Raw genomic sequence first — 20,507 nt, 5'->3', positions numbered from 1 at the left:
CACACAGCCAGCGGCAATGTTCAAACAGAACCAACTGGCTTGTCCACAGTGTTAATGACGCGCGGAGCATTTTATATCCATGTCAAGTCATTTAACATATGCATATCTCCTCCTTTACAGCATTGCTGCGTTTAGGTATTTGTTTAATTTGAACTTTTCCATTATATGATGATGATCGGGGACCTGTTAGTGGTAGTTTTGTGATAACTGCAATGTGATTTTTAGGGATTTTTTCTAAATGTCATAGATCCCAATTTAGTTTAAACATCACACCCCTACCACACACACACACACTTACTTCCATATGGGTTGTTTGAGTTAAGATCATACACACACACACACATACCACAGTCGACGATTAACAGAGTGTTCCAAATGACTTCACACCTCAGAGCAAACACAAACAGTCGATCCAGTTTTTGTTCCGCTTTCTTCCCAGCAAGTCTTGCTACTCTCGTCATTCTTTCTCTTGCCCAACCCCTTTTCCTTATTATATAAGTTTGTGCCCTCTCCTTCCCCCTTCCATCTCTCCTTCCCTTCCTGCTGGACAGTTCAGTCTAAGCCCAACTTCACCCATCTTGTTTAGATTAGGCGGTTCTGAAACTGTCATATGGTTCCGGTTTGGTGTGTGTGTCTTTGCGTTATCTGCCTGCCTGCCTGAGGCTCCAGATGTTGATTTGACTGGTGCCAGGATGTTTTCAGAGGAACAATGGAGCAGTGTTTTATAAGGCAGCAGCTGGGGAGCTGTTTCTATTAGGACTGGGGGGGTCTATGACGCAGAACCAAATACCTCTGGTCCCCATCTTACCCTCAGATACTGCTGGAGTCTAAATACTATTCTAACACGGATTTACCCCCTGGTCCCAATGGCACACACACACACTCACACATCCTCACAAACCGTTACACAGCCTTCACTATGGGCTGCATTCAGGGCAGCTGAAGTGACCAACTATGGGCTGTTTGTTAAACCCTTTTCCAACCCACAGGGTCACTGAGGTTTGAGAGCAGTCCCAACTGGACCAGCCTGGCTGTTTCTGTTTTTGCCAAATCTCTTGTGGTCGTTACCCCAAACATAGATGTTTGTCTCTGTTCCCCATTTTAACCCACTGAACTGGGCAACAACATAGTTGGCTAGAGCAGCACCAGACTGGCATCAGACTATAGCTGGTCTGGGGTTAGAGAACTGAACCTTGTCATGACTAGTGATAGTTATCCTATGAAAGGAAGTTAATGTAGTAGTTGACATACATGTTCTATGTAATTGTGGTAGTTGATGACTGTATCTAAAGACTGCTGTGTGTCTGGGTATCTCTTCCAGCCAACGCATCATCAGAAGCCCAGAACCAAACCGAGGGGAATAAGGAGGTGCTGCTCACACCAACCCCTACCATCACCACACCTCCTCCAGCGTGAGTCACTCACTCACTCACTCTCACTCACCTTGCACTACGAGTCTCTAACTTCCTCCTTTCTCTCAGAGTGGAGCCAGACCACCACGCTCCTCAGGAGGACCCCGATGTCGCCCTCTCCTCCCCGGACTCCCTCCTACCCTCCCCGGAGGATGGACAGATCGTGACTCTGGTGGTGGAGGAAGAGGAGCCCCCACAGTCCACTGTGACTCTTATGGAGGAAGAGGGGGATGATGATGAGGAGAGAGAGGAACAGTGGATGAGGGAGAGCCAGCTGTACTGTCCTCTCTCCTCCATGTCTTCCCTCTCTTCTGTCTCGTGTGTGGCCACACTGCCGGAGCTGCTACGGCGCTGGTGTGACGCTTGCCTCACCAGAGAGAGACAGCGCGGTCTCCGCAAGAGGCAGCAAGACACGTACACACACACCCCCATAGACACTCTCTTACCCACACACACCACCATACAGGACCCTGTCCCCGCCGCCACACACACCCAGGAAGCCCCAACACACACAGAGCCGGTCCCTGATCCTGAGACTGCTCCCCGGGCCCAAAACGAGGTTTTATCTCCTACAGACTCACACAATTACACAGACACACACTCCGTAGACCACATCATTGTTCTGGAGCCTAGCCGGACCTCTACCCTGCCCCCCCACAGCTTCTCTCACACCCCCCTCTCCAAACCCACCCCTACCCAGGACGAAGCTCCCCGGCCCCTCAGCCAAGATGACCCCGTCCCCCCTCCAGCCCTGCAGGGAGCCCCTGTCCCAGAGACTCAGCAGGCCAGCACCCCCAACCCTTCCCCCAGTCCCACTACCCCCCTCCACCCCCCAACTTCTGAGACAGCTTCTCTGGACCTCCCTCCACTCTCCCTGAAGGAGGAGCCAGTCCAGCCCCTCCCCACTGCCTCCAGACCTGCAGACATCCCCCCTCCCACCGAACTCCCTGTGCCCCTCCAGCCCGACACACACACAGAGCCACACACACCCAGGACTGGGGTAGAAAGTGGAGACCTCAAGGGCCAAGGGGAGCAGGGCGGAGACTCCTCTCCCCAGCCAGCAGAGCACCCACTTAGGGAAGAGTCCACGGAGGACCTGCTACTTAGCGTCCCGGTTATTGCTAACGGACATTTACACCGGACAGCTACGGACTTCTACGCTGAGCTGCAGAGCACAGGGGAGTATATTGGAGGGAATGGAGGGGTGAACGTGCACGGCTCCAGTCAAAAGGAGAGTGTGTTCATGAGGTTGAACAACAGGATCAAAGCCCTGGAGATGAACATGTCCCTCAGCAGCAGATATCTGGAGGAACTCAGCCAGAGGTGAGTTTTGTGTGTGTGTGTGTGTGAGAGAGTGTTTGTCTTTTTAAACCTTATAGACACGTCGTAGCTTCCTCCATATGACTTGTCCTGTTCAGGCTCTGATTAGCTTGTTGTGTGTTCTAGGTATCGCAAGCAGATGGAGGAGATGCAGAGGGCCTTCAACAAGACCATCATCAAGCTACAGAACACCTCCCGCATCGCTGGAGAACAGGTCCATTACAAACGGTTGCTTCTTGGTTTGGGTTGCAGGACGGTTGTTGTGGGATGGTTGTGATTTGTTCAGTGATGGTTAACATGTGGTTTATCGTAGGTCAGTGTATCCCAACTCCGGTCCTCCAGTACCCCCAACAGCACACATTGTTGTGGTAGCCCCGGACAAAAACACCAGAATTGACTTGTCGAGGACTTAGCTGAGGAGTAGAATCAGGTGTGCTTGTCTGCGGCCACGACAAAAACATGTGCTGTTGAGGGTACTGGAGGACAGTCGTTGAGAAACACTGGTATAGGTTGTATGGTTGGGGTTGTCTTTTGTGGAGTAGGTTGGTTGTCTCAGGGTTTTATTAACGTTGCATCTTGGTTGTGTGATCCCTCAGGACCAGAGACAGACCGAGTCAATTCAGATGTTACAGGGCCAGCTGGAGAACGTCACCAAGCTGATGATCAACCTCACCATGACTGTCTCACAGTTACAGAAAGAGGTACACAGTAATACTACCTACATTTATTGAGTGTCAGATAAAATGTTGGCCTAATTTTAATCATCTTGCAAAATGTCATAATCAGATCTGATATGTTTTTGTGTTTCCTCAGATTATATGTTTATGTGTTCGTGTTTTCTAGGTGTCAGACCGACAGAGTTACCTTGTGGTGTCTCTAGTCCTGTGTCTCTGTCTGGGCCTGGTGTTCTGCCTGCACTGCTGCCGGAGCACCAACACACAAACCACCACACACACCGCAGTCAACCACTACCCCAGCCCCAAGAGGTAAACACACACCAACACACACACCACAGCCAACCACTACCCCAGCCCCAAGAGGTAAACACACACCGACACATACACCGCAGTCAACCACTACCCCAGCCCCAAGAGGTAAACACACACACTGCAGTTAACCACTACCCCAGCCCCAAGAGGTAAACACACACACTGCAGTTAACCACTACCCCAGCCCCAAGAGGTAAACACACACACTGCAGTTAACCACTACCCCAGCCCCAAGAGGTAAACACACACACTGCAGTTAACCACTACCCCAGCCCCAAGAGGTAAACACACACACTGCAGTTAACCACTACCCCAGCCCCAAGAGGTAAACACACACACCGCAGCCAACCACTACCCCAGCCCCAAGAGGTAAACACACACCAACACACATACCACAGCCAACCACTACCCCAGCCCCAAGAGGTAAACACACACACTGCAGCCAACCACTACCCCAGCCCCAAGAGGTAAACACACACACTGCAGCAACCACTACCCCAGCCCCAAGAGGTAAAGACACACACTGCAGCAACCACTACCCCAGCCCCAAGAGGTAAACACACACACCGCAGTCAACCACTACCCCGGCCCCAAGAGGTAAACACACACCAACACACATACCACAGCCAACCACTACCCCAGCCCCAAGAGGTAAACACACACACTGCAGCCAACCACTACCCCAGCACCAAGAGGTAAACACACACACTGCAGCAACCACTACCCCAGCCCCAAGAGGTAAACACACACACTGCAGCAACCACTACCCCAGCTCCAAGAGGTAAACACACACACCGCAGTCAACCACTACCCCGGCCCCAAGAGGTAAACACACACCAACACACATACCACAGCCAACCACTACCCCAGCCCCAAGAGGTAAACACACACACTGCAGCCAACCACTACCCCAGCCCCAAGAGGTAAACACACACCAACACACATACCACAGCCAACCACTACCCCAGCCCCAAGAGGTAAACACACACACCACAGCCAACCACTACCCCAGCCCCAAGAGGTAAACACACACACTGCAGCCAACCACTACCCCAGCCCCAAGAGGTAAACACACACACACTGCAGCAACCACTACCCCAGCCCCAAGAGGTAAACACACACCAACACACATAACACAGCCAACCACTACCCCAGCCCCAAGAGGTAAACACACACACCACAGCCAACCACTACCCCAGCCCCAAGAGGTAAACACACACACTGCAGCCAACCACTACCCCAGCCCCAAGAGGTAAACACACACACACTGCAGCAACCACTACCCCAGCCCCAAGAGGTAAACATACACACTGCAGCCAACCACTACCCCAGCCCCAAGAGGTAAACACACACCAACACACATACCACAGCCAACCACTACCCCAGCCCCAAGAGGTAAACACACACACCACAGCCAACCACTACCCCAGCCCCAAGAGGTAAACACACACACCACAGCCAACCACTACCCCAGCCCCAAGAGGTAAACACACACACTGCAGCCAACCACTACCCCAGCCCCAAGAGGTTTAACATGCACCAACACACACACCGCAGTCAACCACTACCCCGGCCCCAAGAGGTAAACACACACCAACACACATACCACAGCCAACCACTACCCCAGCCCCAAGAGGTAAACACACACACTGCAGCCAACCACTACCCCAGCCCCAAGAGGTAAACACACACCAACACACATACCACAGCCAACCACTACCCCAGCCCCAAGAGGTAAACACACACACCACAGCCAACCACTACCCCAGCCCCAAGAGGTAAACACACACACTGCAGCCAACCACTACCCCAGCCCCAAGAGGTAAACACACACACACTGCAGCAACCACTACCCCAGCCCCAAGAGGTAAACACACACACTGCAGCCAACCACTACCCCAGCCCCAAGAGGTAAACACACACCAACACACATACCACAGCCAACCACTACCCCAGCCCCAAGAGGTAAACACACACACCACAGCCAACCACTACCCCAGCCCCAAGAGGTAAACACACACACTGCAGCCAACCACTACCCCAGCCCCAAGAGGTAAACACACACACACTGCAGCAACCACTACCCCAGCCCCAAGAGGTAAACACACACCAACACACATACCACAGCCAACCACTACCCCAGCCCCAAGAGGTAAACACACACACTGCAGCCAACCACTACCCCAGCCCCAAGAGGTAAACACACACACACTGCAGCAACCACTACCCCAGCCCCAAGAGGTAAACACACACACTGCAGCCAACCACTACCCCAGCCCCAAGAGGTAAACACACACCAACACACATACCACAGCCAACCACTACCCCAGCCCCAAGAGGTAAACACACACACCACAGCCAACCACTACCCCAGCCCCAAGAGGTAAACACACACACTGCAGCCAACCACTACCCCAGCCCCAAGAGGTAAACACACACACCACAGCCAACCACTACCCCAGCCCCAAGAGGTAAACACACACACTGCAGCCAACCACTACCCCAGCCCCAAGAGGTAAACACACACACACTGCAGCAACCACTACCCCAGCCCCAAGAGGTAAACACACACCAACACACATACCACAGCCAACCACTACCCCAGCCCCAAGAGGTAAACACACACACACTGCAGCAACCACTACCCCAGCCCCAAGAGGTAAACACACACCAACACACATACCACAGCCAACCACTACCCCAGCCCCAAGAGGTAAACACACACACACTGCAGCCAACCACTACCCCAGCCCCAAGAGGTAAACACACACACACTGCAGCAACCACTACCCCAGCCCCAAGAGGTAAACACACACACTGCAGCCAACCACTACCCCAGCCCCAAGAGGTAAACACACACCAACACACATACCACAGCCAACCACTACCCCAGCCCCAAGAGGTAAACACACACACCACAGCCAACCACTACCCCAGCCCCAAGAGGTAAACACACACACTGCAGCCAACCACTACCCCAGCCCCAAGAGGTAAACACACACACACTGCAGCAACCACTACCCCAGCCCCAAGAGGTAAACACACACACCGCAGTCAACCACTACCCCGGCCCCAAGAGGTAAACACACACCAACACACACACTGCAGCCAACCACTACCCCAGCCCCAAGAGGTAAACACACACCAACACACATACCACAGCCAACCACTACCCCAGCCCCAAGAGGTAAACACACACACCTTTTTTGTCTGATCTCCCCATATTATTTGAGTATTGTTGGTGCTTTCTGGGTCTAATATAATGTTTTCTCTTAGCCCAGTTAATGTTTTATTTTATACAACGGTGGGTTTAATCCTTAATGCTGATTTGGTTAAAACTGTTCCAGCTGGTTGCCACCAGTTATGATGTTGAAACGTCTATTTACTGTTCCATCTCGATGCGCAATCCACTATTTCATCAGCCCAGACGGGCAATTTAGAAACGGGATGTCCACCATTAAAAAGCAGCTAGACATGATCTCCCCTTTCTTTTAAACTAGCAGTTGGTTTTCAACAACTGAAATATGTATAAGACTTCCTGTCTTGTTTCAATATTGAAAATCTCCACTGTCTTATTGAGGATTGTGTCAGGACGAGGAGATCTTTTCTTAGTCAGTTGTTATGGATATATCCAAATAAATGTTGATAGAAAAACAGGTCAAAACGAAATGAAAGTGATTGTGGTAGCTGTGTTGTTGACTAGCTCCTCTGAACAGTGTCTTGATGAAAGAGCACATTTTTCTATGCCAGGCGAAATCGCGCATCATTACCTCATTGTTATGGATGCATCCAAATAAATGTCACTTGAAAACGGCTAAAACAAACGCGAATGCAGCTACTTTTCTGTAAGTTAGCCGTAGTTGACTAGCTAGCAAGCATGGCAGCATGGCAGCGCAACATTTCAAACCAACGACTGGGTCACTTCCATAGATTTAGAACAGTTCTATCCTATCGTGTGTTTTAGGTGTTTCTCCTCCTATGAGGATATGAGTCTGAAGCGGAGGATATCGTGTCCTCTCGTACGCTCCAAGTCCTTCACCTTTCCTACTTCAGAAGGTAAGTGTGTACACACACACACACTTAGTCACTCTACAAACACTCAGTCACATGGCCTCTCTCTTACACACACACACACATCCTTTTCCTCTAAGCTTCCTGTCTTCTACATCGCTGCTCTGTCCATCCTGTTGCTGCTCAGGAGCTATGACTAAAAAGACTGGACACGACAGTCTTCAGAAAGCCTTCCATGCCAGCGCCATCATACACCACATTACTGCTACAGTCTCAGAGCAACAGCTGTGCATGACTATGTGCTCTGCCCATGCATGGTCTCTCTCTGGACTGCCGGGCTGGCTGTACCATGCTGGTGAGGTGCTGTAAGGGTACTGTAGGGTACTGGAGCCACAGACACTCCAGTGGGATGGCCTGGGCACACCCCTCTCCTGAAGGAATAAAGACCTTCATTCAGACACAGGAAACATAGTACTCCCACTTTTTCTCTCTCCTCGCTCTCATATATATACTTTTTTTTTCTCATGTCTGTGCTCCTTGGGCCAGAGCACTTGTCATTGCCATCTGTGTGTCCATACAGATGCTGAACTGAATGAGAGTATACAGTACCAGTCAAAGGTTGGACACACCTACTCATTCCAGGTTTTTCTTTATTTAGACTATTTTCTACATTGTAGAATAATAGTGAATACATCTAAACTATGAAATAACACATATGGAATCATGTAGTAACCAAAAAAATGTGAAGAATCTAAAATACATTTTGATTTGTTTAAAAGTAGTCACCCTGTGGCTTGATGACAACTTTCCATTCTCTCAACAACCTTCATGTGGAATGCTTTTCCAACCGAAGGAGTTACCACATATATTGAGCACTTGTTGGCTGCTTTTCCTTCACTCTGTAGTCCAACTCATCCAAAAACCATTCAATTGGGTTGAGGTTGGGTGATTGTGGAGGCCAGGTCATCTGATGCAGCACTCCATCACTCTCCTTCTTGGTCAAATAGCCCTTACACAGCCTGGAGGTGTGTTGGGTCATTGTCCTGTTGAAAAACAAAAACCAGATGGCATGGCGTATTGTTGCAGAATGATGTGGTAGCCATGCCAGTTAAGTGTGCCTTGAATTCTGAATAAATCACTGACAGTGTTACCTGCAAAGCACCATCACACCATCTCCTCCATGCTTCACAGTGGGAACCACACATGTGGAGATCCTCTGTTCACTTACTCAGTTCTTATGACTGCAGTTGAAGAAACTTTCAAAGTTCTGGAAATGTTCCGTGAAGACTTACCTTCATGTCTTAAAATAATGGACTGTCGTTTCCGTTTGCTTATTTGAGCTGTTCTTGCCATAATATGGACTTGGTCTTTTACCAATTAGGGCTATCTTCTGTATAACATCCCTACCTTTTCACAACACAACTGATTGGTTCAAACGCATTAAGGAGGAAAGAAATTCCACAAATTAACTTTTAGCAAGACACACCTTTTTAGCAAGACACATTCCAGGTCACTACCTCATGAGGCTGGTTGAGAGAATGCCATGTGTGCAAATCTGTCATCAAGGCAAAGAGTGGCTACTTTGAAGAATCTAAAATAAAATTACTAAATCAAATGTTATTAGTCACATTCACCGAATACAACTGGTATTGACCTTACAGTGAAATGCTTACTTATGAGCCCCTAACCAACAATGCAGTTTAAAAAAAATACAGGTAAGAGGTAAAAGTAACAAGTAATTAAAGAGCAGCAGTGAAATAACAATAGCGAGACTATATACAGGGGGGTACTGATACTGAGTCGATGTGTGGGGGCACCGGTTATTTGAGGTAGTATATAGGTAGAGTTATTAAAGGGCCTATGCATAGATGACAACAGAGTAGCAGCAGTGTAAAGAGGGGTCTGGGTAGCCCTTTTGATTAGCTGTTCAGGAGTCTTATGGGTTGGGGGTAGAAGCTGTTTAAAAGCCTCTTGGACCTAGACTTGGCGCTCCGGTACCGCTTGCCGTGCGGTATCAGAGAGAAGTGTCTATGACTAGGGTTGCTGGAGTCTATGACAATTTTTAGGCCTTCCTCTGACACGCCTGGTATACAGGTCCAGGATGGCAGGAAGCTTGGCCCCAGTGATGTACTGGGCTGTACGCACTACCCTCTGTAGTACCTTGCGGTCAGAGGCCGAGCAGTTGCCATACCAGGCAGTGACGCAACCAGTCAGATGCTCTCGATGGTGCAGCTGTAGAACCTTTTGAGGATCTGAGGACCCATGCCAAATATTTTCAGTCTCCTGAGGGAGAATAGGTTTTGTCTTGGTGTGCTTGTGTGTACTACATGATTCCATATGTGTTATTTCATAGTTTTGATGTCTTCACTATTATTCTACAATATAGAAAATAGTCCAAATAAAGAAAGACCCTGGAATGAGTGGGTGTGTCCAAACTTTTGACTGGTACTGTACATAGAACACAATGCTTTAGCCTGGCTGTTTCTGTTAGACCACTGCAAGTAGTAGCATCAACTAGAGAACTGCTTTGTAGGCCCAATGTAGGCTAACTACTAGCTATAACCTCTTCAGTGTAGCTATAACCTTTATTCTGGGATATAGTATAAAAAGGTTGTGTAACATTACTTTAATAGTAATCAGTAGTACTACTTGCAATGTGGTGTCATGCTGCTTGTGTCATGCGTGTTCCTGTATGCCATCCCATCATTAACATGGCCCTGTTCTCTCCCTGTTCAGTAGGCACCGACGACCTATACATTGTTGAACCTTTAAGGTTCTCACCAGAGAAAAAGGTACAGTGTCCCCTGCTCTCCTCTCCGTCTGCTACTGCTGTTGTATGGTGGCCCCCGCGGCCATCTTGTTTGCTTATGGTCTCAGTGGAGTAAGGTGAATTTGCCCCCAGACCAGGGTTTCCCAAATTCGGTCCTCGGGACCCCAATGTGTGCATGTTTTGGTTTTTGCCCTTTACAGCTGATTTAAATGACCATCAAGCTTTGAATCAGCTGTGTAGTGTAAGGGCAAAAACCAAAACGTTCCGGAGGACCAAGTTTGGGAAACGCTGCCCTAGACTCTGATCTAAGGTTAGTTTAGCGTTCTCCCATCCTAATGGTTAAGGTTAGGGTCTGGGGAGAGTTAAGCTGATCCTAGATCTGTGATTACAGGCCGTTTCTGTGGATTTGGTCGAGTTAACCATTTCTCTGCTGACAATGGAGCTGGACTGTTAGGGGGTGATGTAGGAGCATGCACAGGGCAGGATTGGGCAGTGGTTTAAACGTTGTAAGCCACCAATAGCTGACATCCTGTTTTTATCCACAACCCAGACTTAAGCTGTATAACATGCATAACATGGCTTTGCTCAGGTTTGGTCAGCACCCTATCCTTTTTAATGCCATTCTCCCCACTGTCCCTGCCTTCCCCTGCCTTGTGCTGTCCTGTTTGTGTCTCGCACAGTACTGGATCAAAATATTTAGACACCATCTTTGAGAGCTTGGTGTCTGTGTAGTTTGGTTGTAACTGTGCCATGTGTCTGGTATAGAGGTGGTTAACATGACTTAACATGTTTTTTTACATCTGTCGTTTGCCCTGTACTCTTTATTTATCCATCTCTCCCTCCCTCCCTCCCTCTCCAGAAGAAACGATGTAAACTGAAGGCAGCATTATCAGCTCCCTCTTCCCCAGGGGCTGACGGGGCACTCGAATGCAACGGCATCCCCCACTCTGTGATTCCCCCACCCCCACCCCCCCCACCACCAATTTTAGAAGACATCTCCTGTAAGGAGCTCCACGTCCCCTCAGAGAGCAGCAGCGTCAGCTCTTCCACCCACTCTGAGGAGTCCTACATCAGCCATGGCCCGCCACTCTCCTCCACCCCGTGCATGTTTAACGGCCATGCTGCCATCCCCGTCCCGCTCTGCCTCCCCTCCCTCCCTCCCTCTAAGAAGAGGTCAGCGAAGCGTCAGAGGTCTCGTCAAGTGGAGCTGCAGTTATCCTCCAGACAGACAGGGGGGGCTATGAACTCTCTGCCCAGCCTGCAGCAGCTGATCAAGGGAAACAAGAAGATCAGCGTGGGGACTATTGGCCCCACGGCCGTCACAGGACATGTCTAATCACAAACGCACACTTCAGACTGACTCAGACACACACACACGCACCCTGGTAGCAGACTTGGTTAGGGAGGTGTGAAGGGGTGTGGTCTCGCCCCAAAATGGCCACATCTCTGAACCACTTCTCCCATGAGCACCCTGGCCTACAGTGTAACTCGGAAACCATGACATTAGTTGCCCATCAACAGCCACCCTCCCCACCAATCAGAGACCATTTAACGGTCATGTGCCTTTACTGTCCATTCGAAAGCTTTCACCAATGGAAAAAAATAATAAATTCAAAGTATTGTTCTTTTTCTTTTCAGAGAGCAAAACTGTAATGCTTTGGAGTGTTATAAGAAAACAGACATTCAAACATGTGACCTGTTTCTACTGGACAAGCACATTGCTCCATAAGACCTAGGCGTCAGGGACTTGTACTGCAGCCCTGTACCCAGAGAGGAGAAGGGCTGGCTGGGTAGAGCTCCTACCGGAGCCCCCTGCCTCTCCTGGGGCCTGTGAAAGTAGAGTATGAAGCTCTAAGGATGAAATGTGTCGCAATGAGAGAACTGTGCAGCAGGACTAGTTACTTCTCTAACCCATCCCTCCCTCCTTTCTCCTGTCCTCCATTTCCACATTCTGTTCATTCTCTGTGTAGTGTTCAGAGCTAGCGAACACTACTGCAGTTGTTGTTCATATGGGACTGGGGTGTTAACCCTTCACACCACAGCAGGCCCTCTGTCTCGCCCTCTCAGGCAGTCTAACCTAACACAACCAGCAGAGCTGAATGAAGATACACTGTGTGTGTTCATGTCTCTGTGTCTCTAGCAGCTTAGCCATGTTTATCCAGCTGTGATACTAAGGAAGAAGCTCTAACTATTGAACTAGTTTACATAGCAGCTTGTCTCTCCAGTAAGACCTCTGAAAGTTGTATGGGCTGGGCCCAAAATACATACACACACACACACACACACACACACACACACACACACACATATTAACAAACACACACAAAAGGGATCTTGTACTGTTAAAATACAGAAAATTAGGATGAAGTATATTCCATTTTAAAGATCACATCTAACTGGTATACTTGGTCCATTCTATTGTGTTCTACAGACCCCCACAAACATTTTAAGTCATCAATTGGGCTTTATGTACCTATTATTTATGGAGATATGGCCATGTAACTCCTGTCCAATATGGCTCCATGGGGCTGGTTGGTGGCCATTTTGGAAATGCTGCCAGGGTGGTAATACGAAACATCTGTGATGGCATTATAGCTAAAAAATATATTTAAAAAACACACTTCTTGGGACTTCTAGCTGTGTGTGAAATGTGGTGTTCTTATCACAAAATCAACAATTCCCCTCAAATTTGAGGCTTAGCTGCTGGACTTTTTATAGGCTGGTTGTTTTTGCACATTGTGGCAGGTAGTCTCTGCAGCCAGAACCCAGTCAGTCAGTTGGGTTGTGTTTTTATATTGAGCTGTTTATGAGCCATGCTGAGAACTGAGTGTTGTGTGATATTCTAGTTGTTGGGAACAGTTCAGTCTGAAGATGTCACAGCTTTGTGAGTAGAAGTTGCCTTTAGTTACTAATCTAAGATCAGCTTTCCCTCCCCCAATTCCTCATGTTCACCATTTGAATCAACAATGCCATACTGATCTTAGAACAGTGTCTAGGGTTAACTTCACTTTGAGAGCAGATCCCCTGAGGTCCTATTGAGGACTCTGTGAGGTCAGTTTTATTTATCTATTTATGTCCTGGCCTCACAGCAAACCCCACATACTGTAGCCCAGGGGCACACACACGGTACAGACAATAATAATGGTTTCAATGAAAACACATATACACACAAAGGTACAGGTACATCAGAGGAGGCTGGTGGGAGGAGCTATAGGAAGACTGGCTCGTTGTAATGGCAAAAAAACAAACATATTTGATTTAACTAGGCAAGTCAGTTAAGAACAAATTCTTATTTTCAATTATGCTCTAGGAACAGTGGGTTAACTGCCTTGTTTAGGGGCAGAACAGCTCAGGGATTCCATCTTTCAACCTTTCGGTTACTAGTACAACGCTCACTAGGCTACCTACCGCCCAAGTTAGCCTAGTGGGTCAAATAATGGCTCCTCCCACCATTAAATGGAATTAATGGAATGGTAGCAAACACAAAGAAACCACATTTGACTCATTCCATTTATTAAATTCCAGCCATTACAAAGAGCCCATCCTCCTATAGCTCCTCCCACCAGCCTCTGACGTACATACATACCATGGTACTGTTGCATACTGTGTGATTTTTCCACTGGCTGCCCGACACACTATTTAACGCATTGGCTCAGATGTTCACTTCTTTTGTGACCAATATTTGTTTTTACAAAGATATAGAGACAACAAGGTGTCCACCTTTTTATATTTCTGTGGTTTTGAGTCACCTCCACTGTCTCTCTCACACACACACACACACACACACACAAACCTCTCTTAACTAGACCTCTATCAGGGTACGGAGGGCTGTAAACCATATCAGCCCCACTAATAACTGTTGCTGGATTGTATAAGACAGAATAATATTCCATATGAACCAGCCACACCTCACAAATCAGAGGGTGTGGATCTGCTTCCTTAGTTGTTCAGAGTACTTTGGGAAGATGCCGTTAAAAGAGAAGAAATGTTTGAAGTCATTGGTTCTGTGTCTGCAAGGATGTGATTGGCACGGCAAAGGGGAAAATGTGAAAAATCCCATCTCTGTGTACTATATATCTGTGTAGTTGGCCTGTGTATAGTGTGGGTGTGATCTGATGGCCTCTGAGTTGGGTTGGTTGTTGACTAACTGAGAAAGAGACACTAGAATACCACAAACCAAATAAACACTACTCACTCCCTCTATAGTTTACTGCTACAGACCAGCCTCCCAGGTCCCCTACTCTACCCTCTCTACACCCTGACCTCTAACCCCTACACAGGTCAGGGTTCAGACACTGTGGCAAGAGTTCTTTTAATTGAACCACTTCTCTTCCCTTTACCATGAATGGCTCCTTTAACTGGCCACCTCTACTTTCCTTACTAGCTGTCATTCATTCATTTTGTTGTTCATTACTGTACATTCACCCCACCTCATAGGCAGGTAGTGGTTTTCAGAGGATGACTTTAATAAAGGGAATGTTGGGAAAGGGTTTGGTATGCAAAACTTTATCTGAAGAAGTGTTCCATACCCAGCTAATCATGACCCTCTTTGTTTTGCTTCCTTTTTTGAACGTGTATGATATTATACTTGTGTGTATGCATGCATGCAAGGAAGTGTTTCACTGTGAGTGTTTGTTTCACTGTGAGAGTGTTTTCTCTTAACATGCATGTGAGAGAGACTCTGCAAAGCCCTAATTTAACAGTGACTGGAGGTCCTTGGTGACCCCTGGGGCTCAGTGTGCACTGTTATTATTACTACCTTCATGCCTTTTTGTTTTTCTACACTAAACCCTGTCTCAAGTGGTTTCTGTCCATGCCTCCTTTTTCCCCTCTTCTCTCTCACTGTGAGTACTCTGAGGAAGAGCTGCATAGTATTGTGCAACAGGAGCGTGAGTGTAACTACAAAGATGTAGTGCCATTAGAAACTGTGAATTTCTAAATAAAACCTTTTGTCTTTCACTTGACTGTTTTGGAGTCTGCATTTGTTCATGTGACTGCTCCTAGGTAAAGGTTGCATAGATCTAGGATCAGAGCCTTATTTCTTCTCTACAGACTCCTGCTGTGTAGCATCACTTCGCCATCTTCTGGTGAAACAGTGATCCGCACACGCACTACAAAACATGAACTGTTAACAGCTAGGAAATAATTGATCAAATCCTGCTTTTACAAATACATAAGGCCTATTGGTGTGTAAATTAAATAATCCTACTTGTTTGACCAACATGTCTTTTGGATTTGGGCCAAAAATAACCTTCAGGAGGAGCTGACTGTTGTATTCTGGAGGGGCTCAGAGGTTGTATCCCTCTGCACTGTTCCACCATCGGACTGGAGACATTAGCTATACACAGAGGATGCAACCTCAGAGGGGATACATGGGGATGGATGAGAGGGGAAAAAGAGGAAATGGTTCAGAAAGGGACTGGGAAGAAAATACATGGGAAATTCCACAGTAATGGAGTGATAACAGACAGATTTTTCACATTAAAATGCATGTGAAACAAAAACAACTGATTGCAAAGTTAAATATTAAAAAAAAACTGCACAAGGAATACATTTAAACATTTCCACTGATGCAAAATTTGGTAACAGAATGATGGTTTAGACTGTTTGTGCCATCAGTCTGTTACCAAACTTTGCATCTGCACTGTTCAAGTAAATGTGTTTTGGTAAAATGTCAGTGGAAATTGTTCAAAGGAGTCCTTGTGCATAGTGCATAGAGTATTATGAATTCAAGTTGATTGGCCACACTTTAAAAGGCTGTAAAATGAGCAGCAACGGACACCCTTTTTACTGCGAGACAATGTACAGAAAAATGTATGGTGCAATAAATCATAGGTGTACACACAAAAAACATTGCCCATTCAGGCTTTAAAAAATGTATAAATCAGATTTCATAGAAATACGCGTATTATTTTTATGATAAATAGTATATATCTAATATTGCACATTGTCCGTCATTTTCTCCCTTATGTTAAATTCATACGGCCCAGTAGATCACTGGGCCAAGCTTCCTGCCATCCAGGACCTCTATACCAGGCGGTGTCAGAGGAAGGACCTCAAAATTGTCAAAGACTCCAGCCACCCTAGTCATAGACTGTTCTCTCTGCTACCGCACGGCAAGCGGTACCGGAGCGCCAAGTCCAGGTCCAAGAGGCTTCTGAACAGCTTCTACCCCCAATCCATAAGACTCCTGAACATCTAATCAAATGGCTACCCAGACTATTTGCATTGCCCCCCTTTTACGCTGCTGCTACTCTCTCTTATCTATGCATAGTCACTTGAATAACTCTAACTACATGTACATATTACCTCAATTAACTCGACACTGGTGCCGCCGCACATTGACTCTGTACCTGTAACCCCGTATATAGCCCCGCTATTATTTTCTACTGCTCTTTAATTATTTGTTATTCTTATCTCTTACTTTTAGGTATTTTCTTCAAACTGCATTGTTGGTTAAGGGCTTGTACGTAAGCATTTCAATGTAAGGTCTACCACACCTGTTGTATTCGGTGATTTACAAAGTATACAGGACGGAACTCTTATTCTGAAGGATTCCAAAAAATCCGTAACCCGGAAGTACTTCGTGTTCTTGCCTGCTTCAGAGCTGTCCACTTTAGTCCCTTGCAGGTAAAATCAGAACATCTCTTACCGAAATAAGTAGTTTTAACGAAAATGTAACAGGGTTTGTGCTATATTTTCAGGATGGTTCTGTTGAATGACAACTAGTAGCAATAATATCAGAGTTTAGCAGGCTACGTTAGCCGCTTTAGCTGGCAAGCTAACAGCCATAATCCGCTTTCAAGACAAGCCTGGCAGTGCTTGTCATAAATTATTTGATAATGTTTTGTTCTGAAACGTTGGCACCAATTTCTCTACCCATGTCTATAATTAGTTTGTTTTGACAGATGAAAGACACAATATGTAATGGATATCATAGTTGGCTTGTACGACATTGCGGGCGACTGCCGACTGACTGATCTACAAATCACCTTCCATAAATAACTCATTATATGTAGATCAGTCAGTCACGATTTACCCCATGATACATTACCAGTTTTCATCCTGTCGAACACACCCCTTCAAATGACTGGATTTGGCTATTTCAGCCACACCCGTTTCTGACAGGTGTATAAAATCGAGCACAAAGCCATGCAATCTCCATAGACAAACATTGGCAGTAGAATGGCCTTACATAAGAGCTCAGTGACGTTCAACTTGGCACCGTCATAGGATGCCACCTTTCCAACAAAAAATGTTTGTTTAAAATTGCCCCTGAAATCAACGTCATCACAGTAACTGTTCGTAACTGTAACTGTTCGTCGTGAGCTTCATGAAATAGGTTTCCGTGGCCGAGCTGCCGCACACAAGCCTAAGCTCGCCATGCGTAATGCCAAGAGTCGGCTTGAGTGGTGTAAAGTTCGCCGCCATTGGACTCTGGAGCAGTGGAAACGCATTCTCTGGAGCGATCACGCTTCATCATCTGACTGATGAATCTGTCATTTGGCAGATGCCAGGAAAATGCTACCTGCCCCAATACATAGTGCCAACTGTAAAGTTTGGTGGAGGAGGAATAATGGTCTGGGTCTGTTTTTCATGGTTTGGGCAAGGCCCTTTTGTTCCAGTGAAGGCAAATCTTAATGCTACAGCATACAATAACATTCTGGACAATTCTGTGCTTCTAACTTTGTGGCAACAGTTTGGGAAAGGCCCGTTCCTGTTTCAGCATGACAATGCCCCCGTGCACAAAGCGAGGTCCATACAGAAAAGGTTTGTCGAGATCGGTGTGGAAGAACCTGCCTGGTCTGCACAGAGCCCTGACCTCAACCCCATCTAACACCTTTGGGATGAATTGTAACGCCGACTGCGAGCCAGTCCTAATTGCCCAACATCAGTTCCCAACCTCACTAATGCTCTTGTGGCTGGACGGAAGCAAGTCTCCACAGCAATGTTCCAACTACTAGTGGAAAGCCTTCCCAGAAGAGTGGATGCTGTTATGGCAGCAAAGGGAGGACCAACTCCATATTAATGCCCATCAATTTGGAATGAGATTTGCGTCAAGCTATGTGATCTATGTGTTTCATAATTTGCCTATGGTTTTGGTGTTTGTGTCCAGTTGATGGGGGCAGACAGTGGGTCAGGGGCAGCCCCAGGCCCAGCAGTGCCCTGGAGGAAAGTTCTATGGGAGCGTCAACCCTTCCCTGATAACTATGTGGACCGCCGCTTCCTGGAGGAGCTCAGGAGGAACGAGGGCCTCCGCCAGTATCGCTACTGGGCCGTGGTGCAGGAGGCAGGACTGGTGGCTCAGCAGATCTCCTGTGTGGCTCTTTTCCTCACTCTCTGGTTGTACATGGAGCAGGTAAGAGACCTTAGGGTGAAGCTCTAATGACACCATATTCTCCACAGTGCAGTAATGTTTTTACCAGGGCAATATTGTGTTACTCACATAGCTAGGGCTCTAGTCAAAAGTTGTGCACTTTATTGGGGAATACATTGTCATTCAGTTTTAAACACAGTTTTAAACAGTTCTATAAAGTCTAACCCCTCTCTTCTCCCTCCAGGGCCTGCTCTCCCCTTCCACGCTGCTGTGGACTGGCCTGCTCTGTGCCCTGCTGGGCTATGGACTCTACCAAGCACTGGCTCCGCGGGGAGATTCAGACAACCACCACCGTACACGTTGGTCTGACCTGCAGAGTGCCTCTATCTTCCTCTCCTTCACTTTTGGGTTCTCTCCTGTCCTCAGGACTTTAACAGAGTCAGTTTGTACAGACACGGTGTACGCCATGACAGCCCTGATGCTGCTGGCCCACCTGGTGGCCTTCCCCTACGCCCAACCTTCTCCCCCTGGGAGCCTCTCTCTCAACGCTGCCCTGTTCGCCTCTGTCTGCCTGGCCTCGCGTCTCCCCGGGGACCTGCACACCTCCGGTGGCCTGGACTCTTCCTCCTCTCCCTCCTCCCTTCATACCTTCACCATGCTCTGCTGGGCCCTGTTAGTGTTTGCACTATGGCCTTGCCTGCTGCAGCGGCTGAGAGATTGTGCCCCGTGGGTGTTTGGGTGTGTGTGTGTGCTGGTGGGTGTGTGTGGGGTGGGGGGGCTGGGTTCTCTGTGGCCTGGGGGGGCTGTGCTGTTGGCTGCACTGTTGGGGACTGTGACCCTGCTGTGTCCTCTGCTGTTGATCCGACTGCAGAGTGACAAAGATAACATCCAGGGACCCTGGGATGAAGCCGAGATACAAGAGGATCTAACACACTTTCTACATTGATGGATAAAGGAGGAGGAGGATTGGGGGGCCAAGCCACACACACCGTTATCCACTGAGGACGGTAAGGGTATGTTTACCAGTACCAGACTGGTAGGACGAGTGGCAACCTTGAAAACACCTTATAGAAAGCTGTTGCTCCTATTTTAACAGAACAATAGGGTTTCTCAGCAGGGAACTGAAGCGCTTTGCTGCCTACTGTAGACGCTTTGCTCAGACTCCACCACTTTTATACAACTTCTAAACGTGTGTCTAGTAACCAAGGGCTCTGAGGCATGGTAGATTGTGACCATGTTGAATGAAATAGGAAGTATTCAACCTGTAATGACTTTAACCTTTGTTGTACGGTCAGGTGTTAAATGCAGTTTTGGAAAAATAAAGTTATTTTGTTTATGATTATATTAGCTATATTTATTCCTGTTATTGGTAAGTGGAAATTATTTGATTAAACCCATTCAGCTTCACAAGTGGGGAAACTTTCAAGTCATGCATGCATAAACTCAACAACAAAAAAGTTGACCTGTTGCTGTTTATCTCCTAACTCCAGTCCTCCAGTACCCCAAAAAGCACATATTTTTGTTGTAGGTCCAGACAAACTCGCCTGATTCAACTCCTTCACGGCTTGATGATTAGTTGAATCAGGTGTGCTTGTCCACGGCTACAACAAAAATGTGTACTGTTGGGGGGTACTGGAGGCTGGCGTTGGGAAACACGAGCTACATGTATGCAGTACCGTACTAAATCC

General features: G+C 47.5%; 2 protein-coding genes across 5 annotated transcripts in view; both read left to right on the top strand.

Annotated features, from left to right (window-relative positions):
• LOC109897187 (SUN domain-containing ossification factor) overlaps positions 1-15,461 on the top strand; it is a 68,427-nt gene extending 52,966 nt beyond the window's left edge. For 3 of the 4 annotated variants that reach the window (XM_031833432.1, XM_031833430.1, XM_031833433.1), the window contains 8 exons: positions 1,322-1,412; positions 1,482-2,735; positions 2,859-2,946; positions 3,329-3,433; positions 3,576-3,718; positions 7,686-7,777; positions 10,469-10,524; positions 11,362-15,461. In XM_031833432.1, coding sequence (XP_031689292.1) covers positions 1,322-1,412; positions 1,482-2,735; positions 2,859-2,946; positions 3,329-3,433; positions 3,576-3,718; positions 7,686-7,777; positions 10,469-10,524; positions 11,362-11,838 — 2,306 coding nt within the window. In that variant the 3' untranslated portion in view covers positions 11,839-15,461. The remainder of the gene's footprint in view (positions 1-1,321; positions 1,413-1,481; positions 2,736-2,858; positions 2,947-3,328; positions 3,434-3,575; positions 3,719-7,685; positions 7,778-10,468; positions 10,525-11,361) is intronic. The other variant, XM_031833431.1, reaches the window with a different exon arrangement.
• Positions 15,462-17,027: 1,566 nt separating this feature from the next.
• pigc (phosphatidylinositol glycan anchor biosynthesis, class C) lies at positions 17,028-20,161 on the top strand. The gene is made up of 3 exons (XM_020492714.2): positions 17,028-17,132; positions 18,619-18,861; positions 19,064-20,161. The coding sequence occupies exons 2-3, from the start codon at positions 18,622-18,624 to the stop codon at positions 19,763-19,765; spliced, it is 942 nt and encodes a 313-aa protein (XP_020348303.1). The 5' UTR covers positions 17,028-17,132; positions 18,619-18,621; the 3' UTR covers positions 19,766-20,161.
• The last annotated feature ends 346 nt before the right edge of the window (positions 20,162-20,507 follow it).

This window comes from Oncorhynchus kisutch, linkage group LG10, assembly GCF_002021735.2.
Source record: "Oncorhynchus kisutch isolate 150728-3 linkage group LG10, Okis_V2, whole genome shotgun sequence".
NCBI lineage: Eukaryota > Metazoa > Chordata > Actinopteri > Salmoniformes > Salmonidae > Oncorhynchus > Oncorhynchus kisutch.
This window is presented reverse-complemented; position numbering and strand designations above follow the sequence as displayed.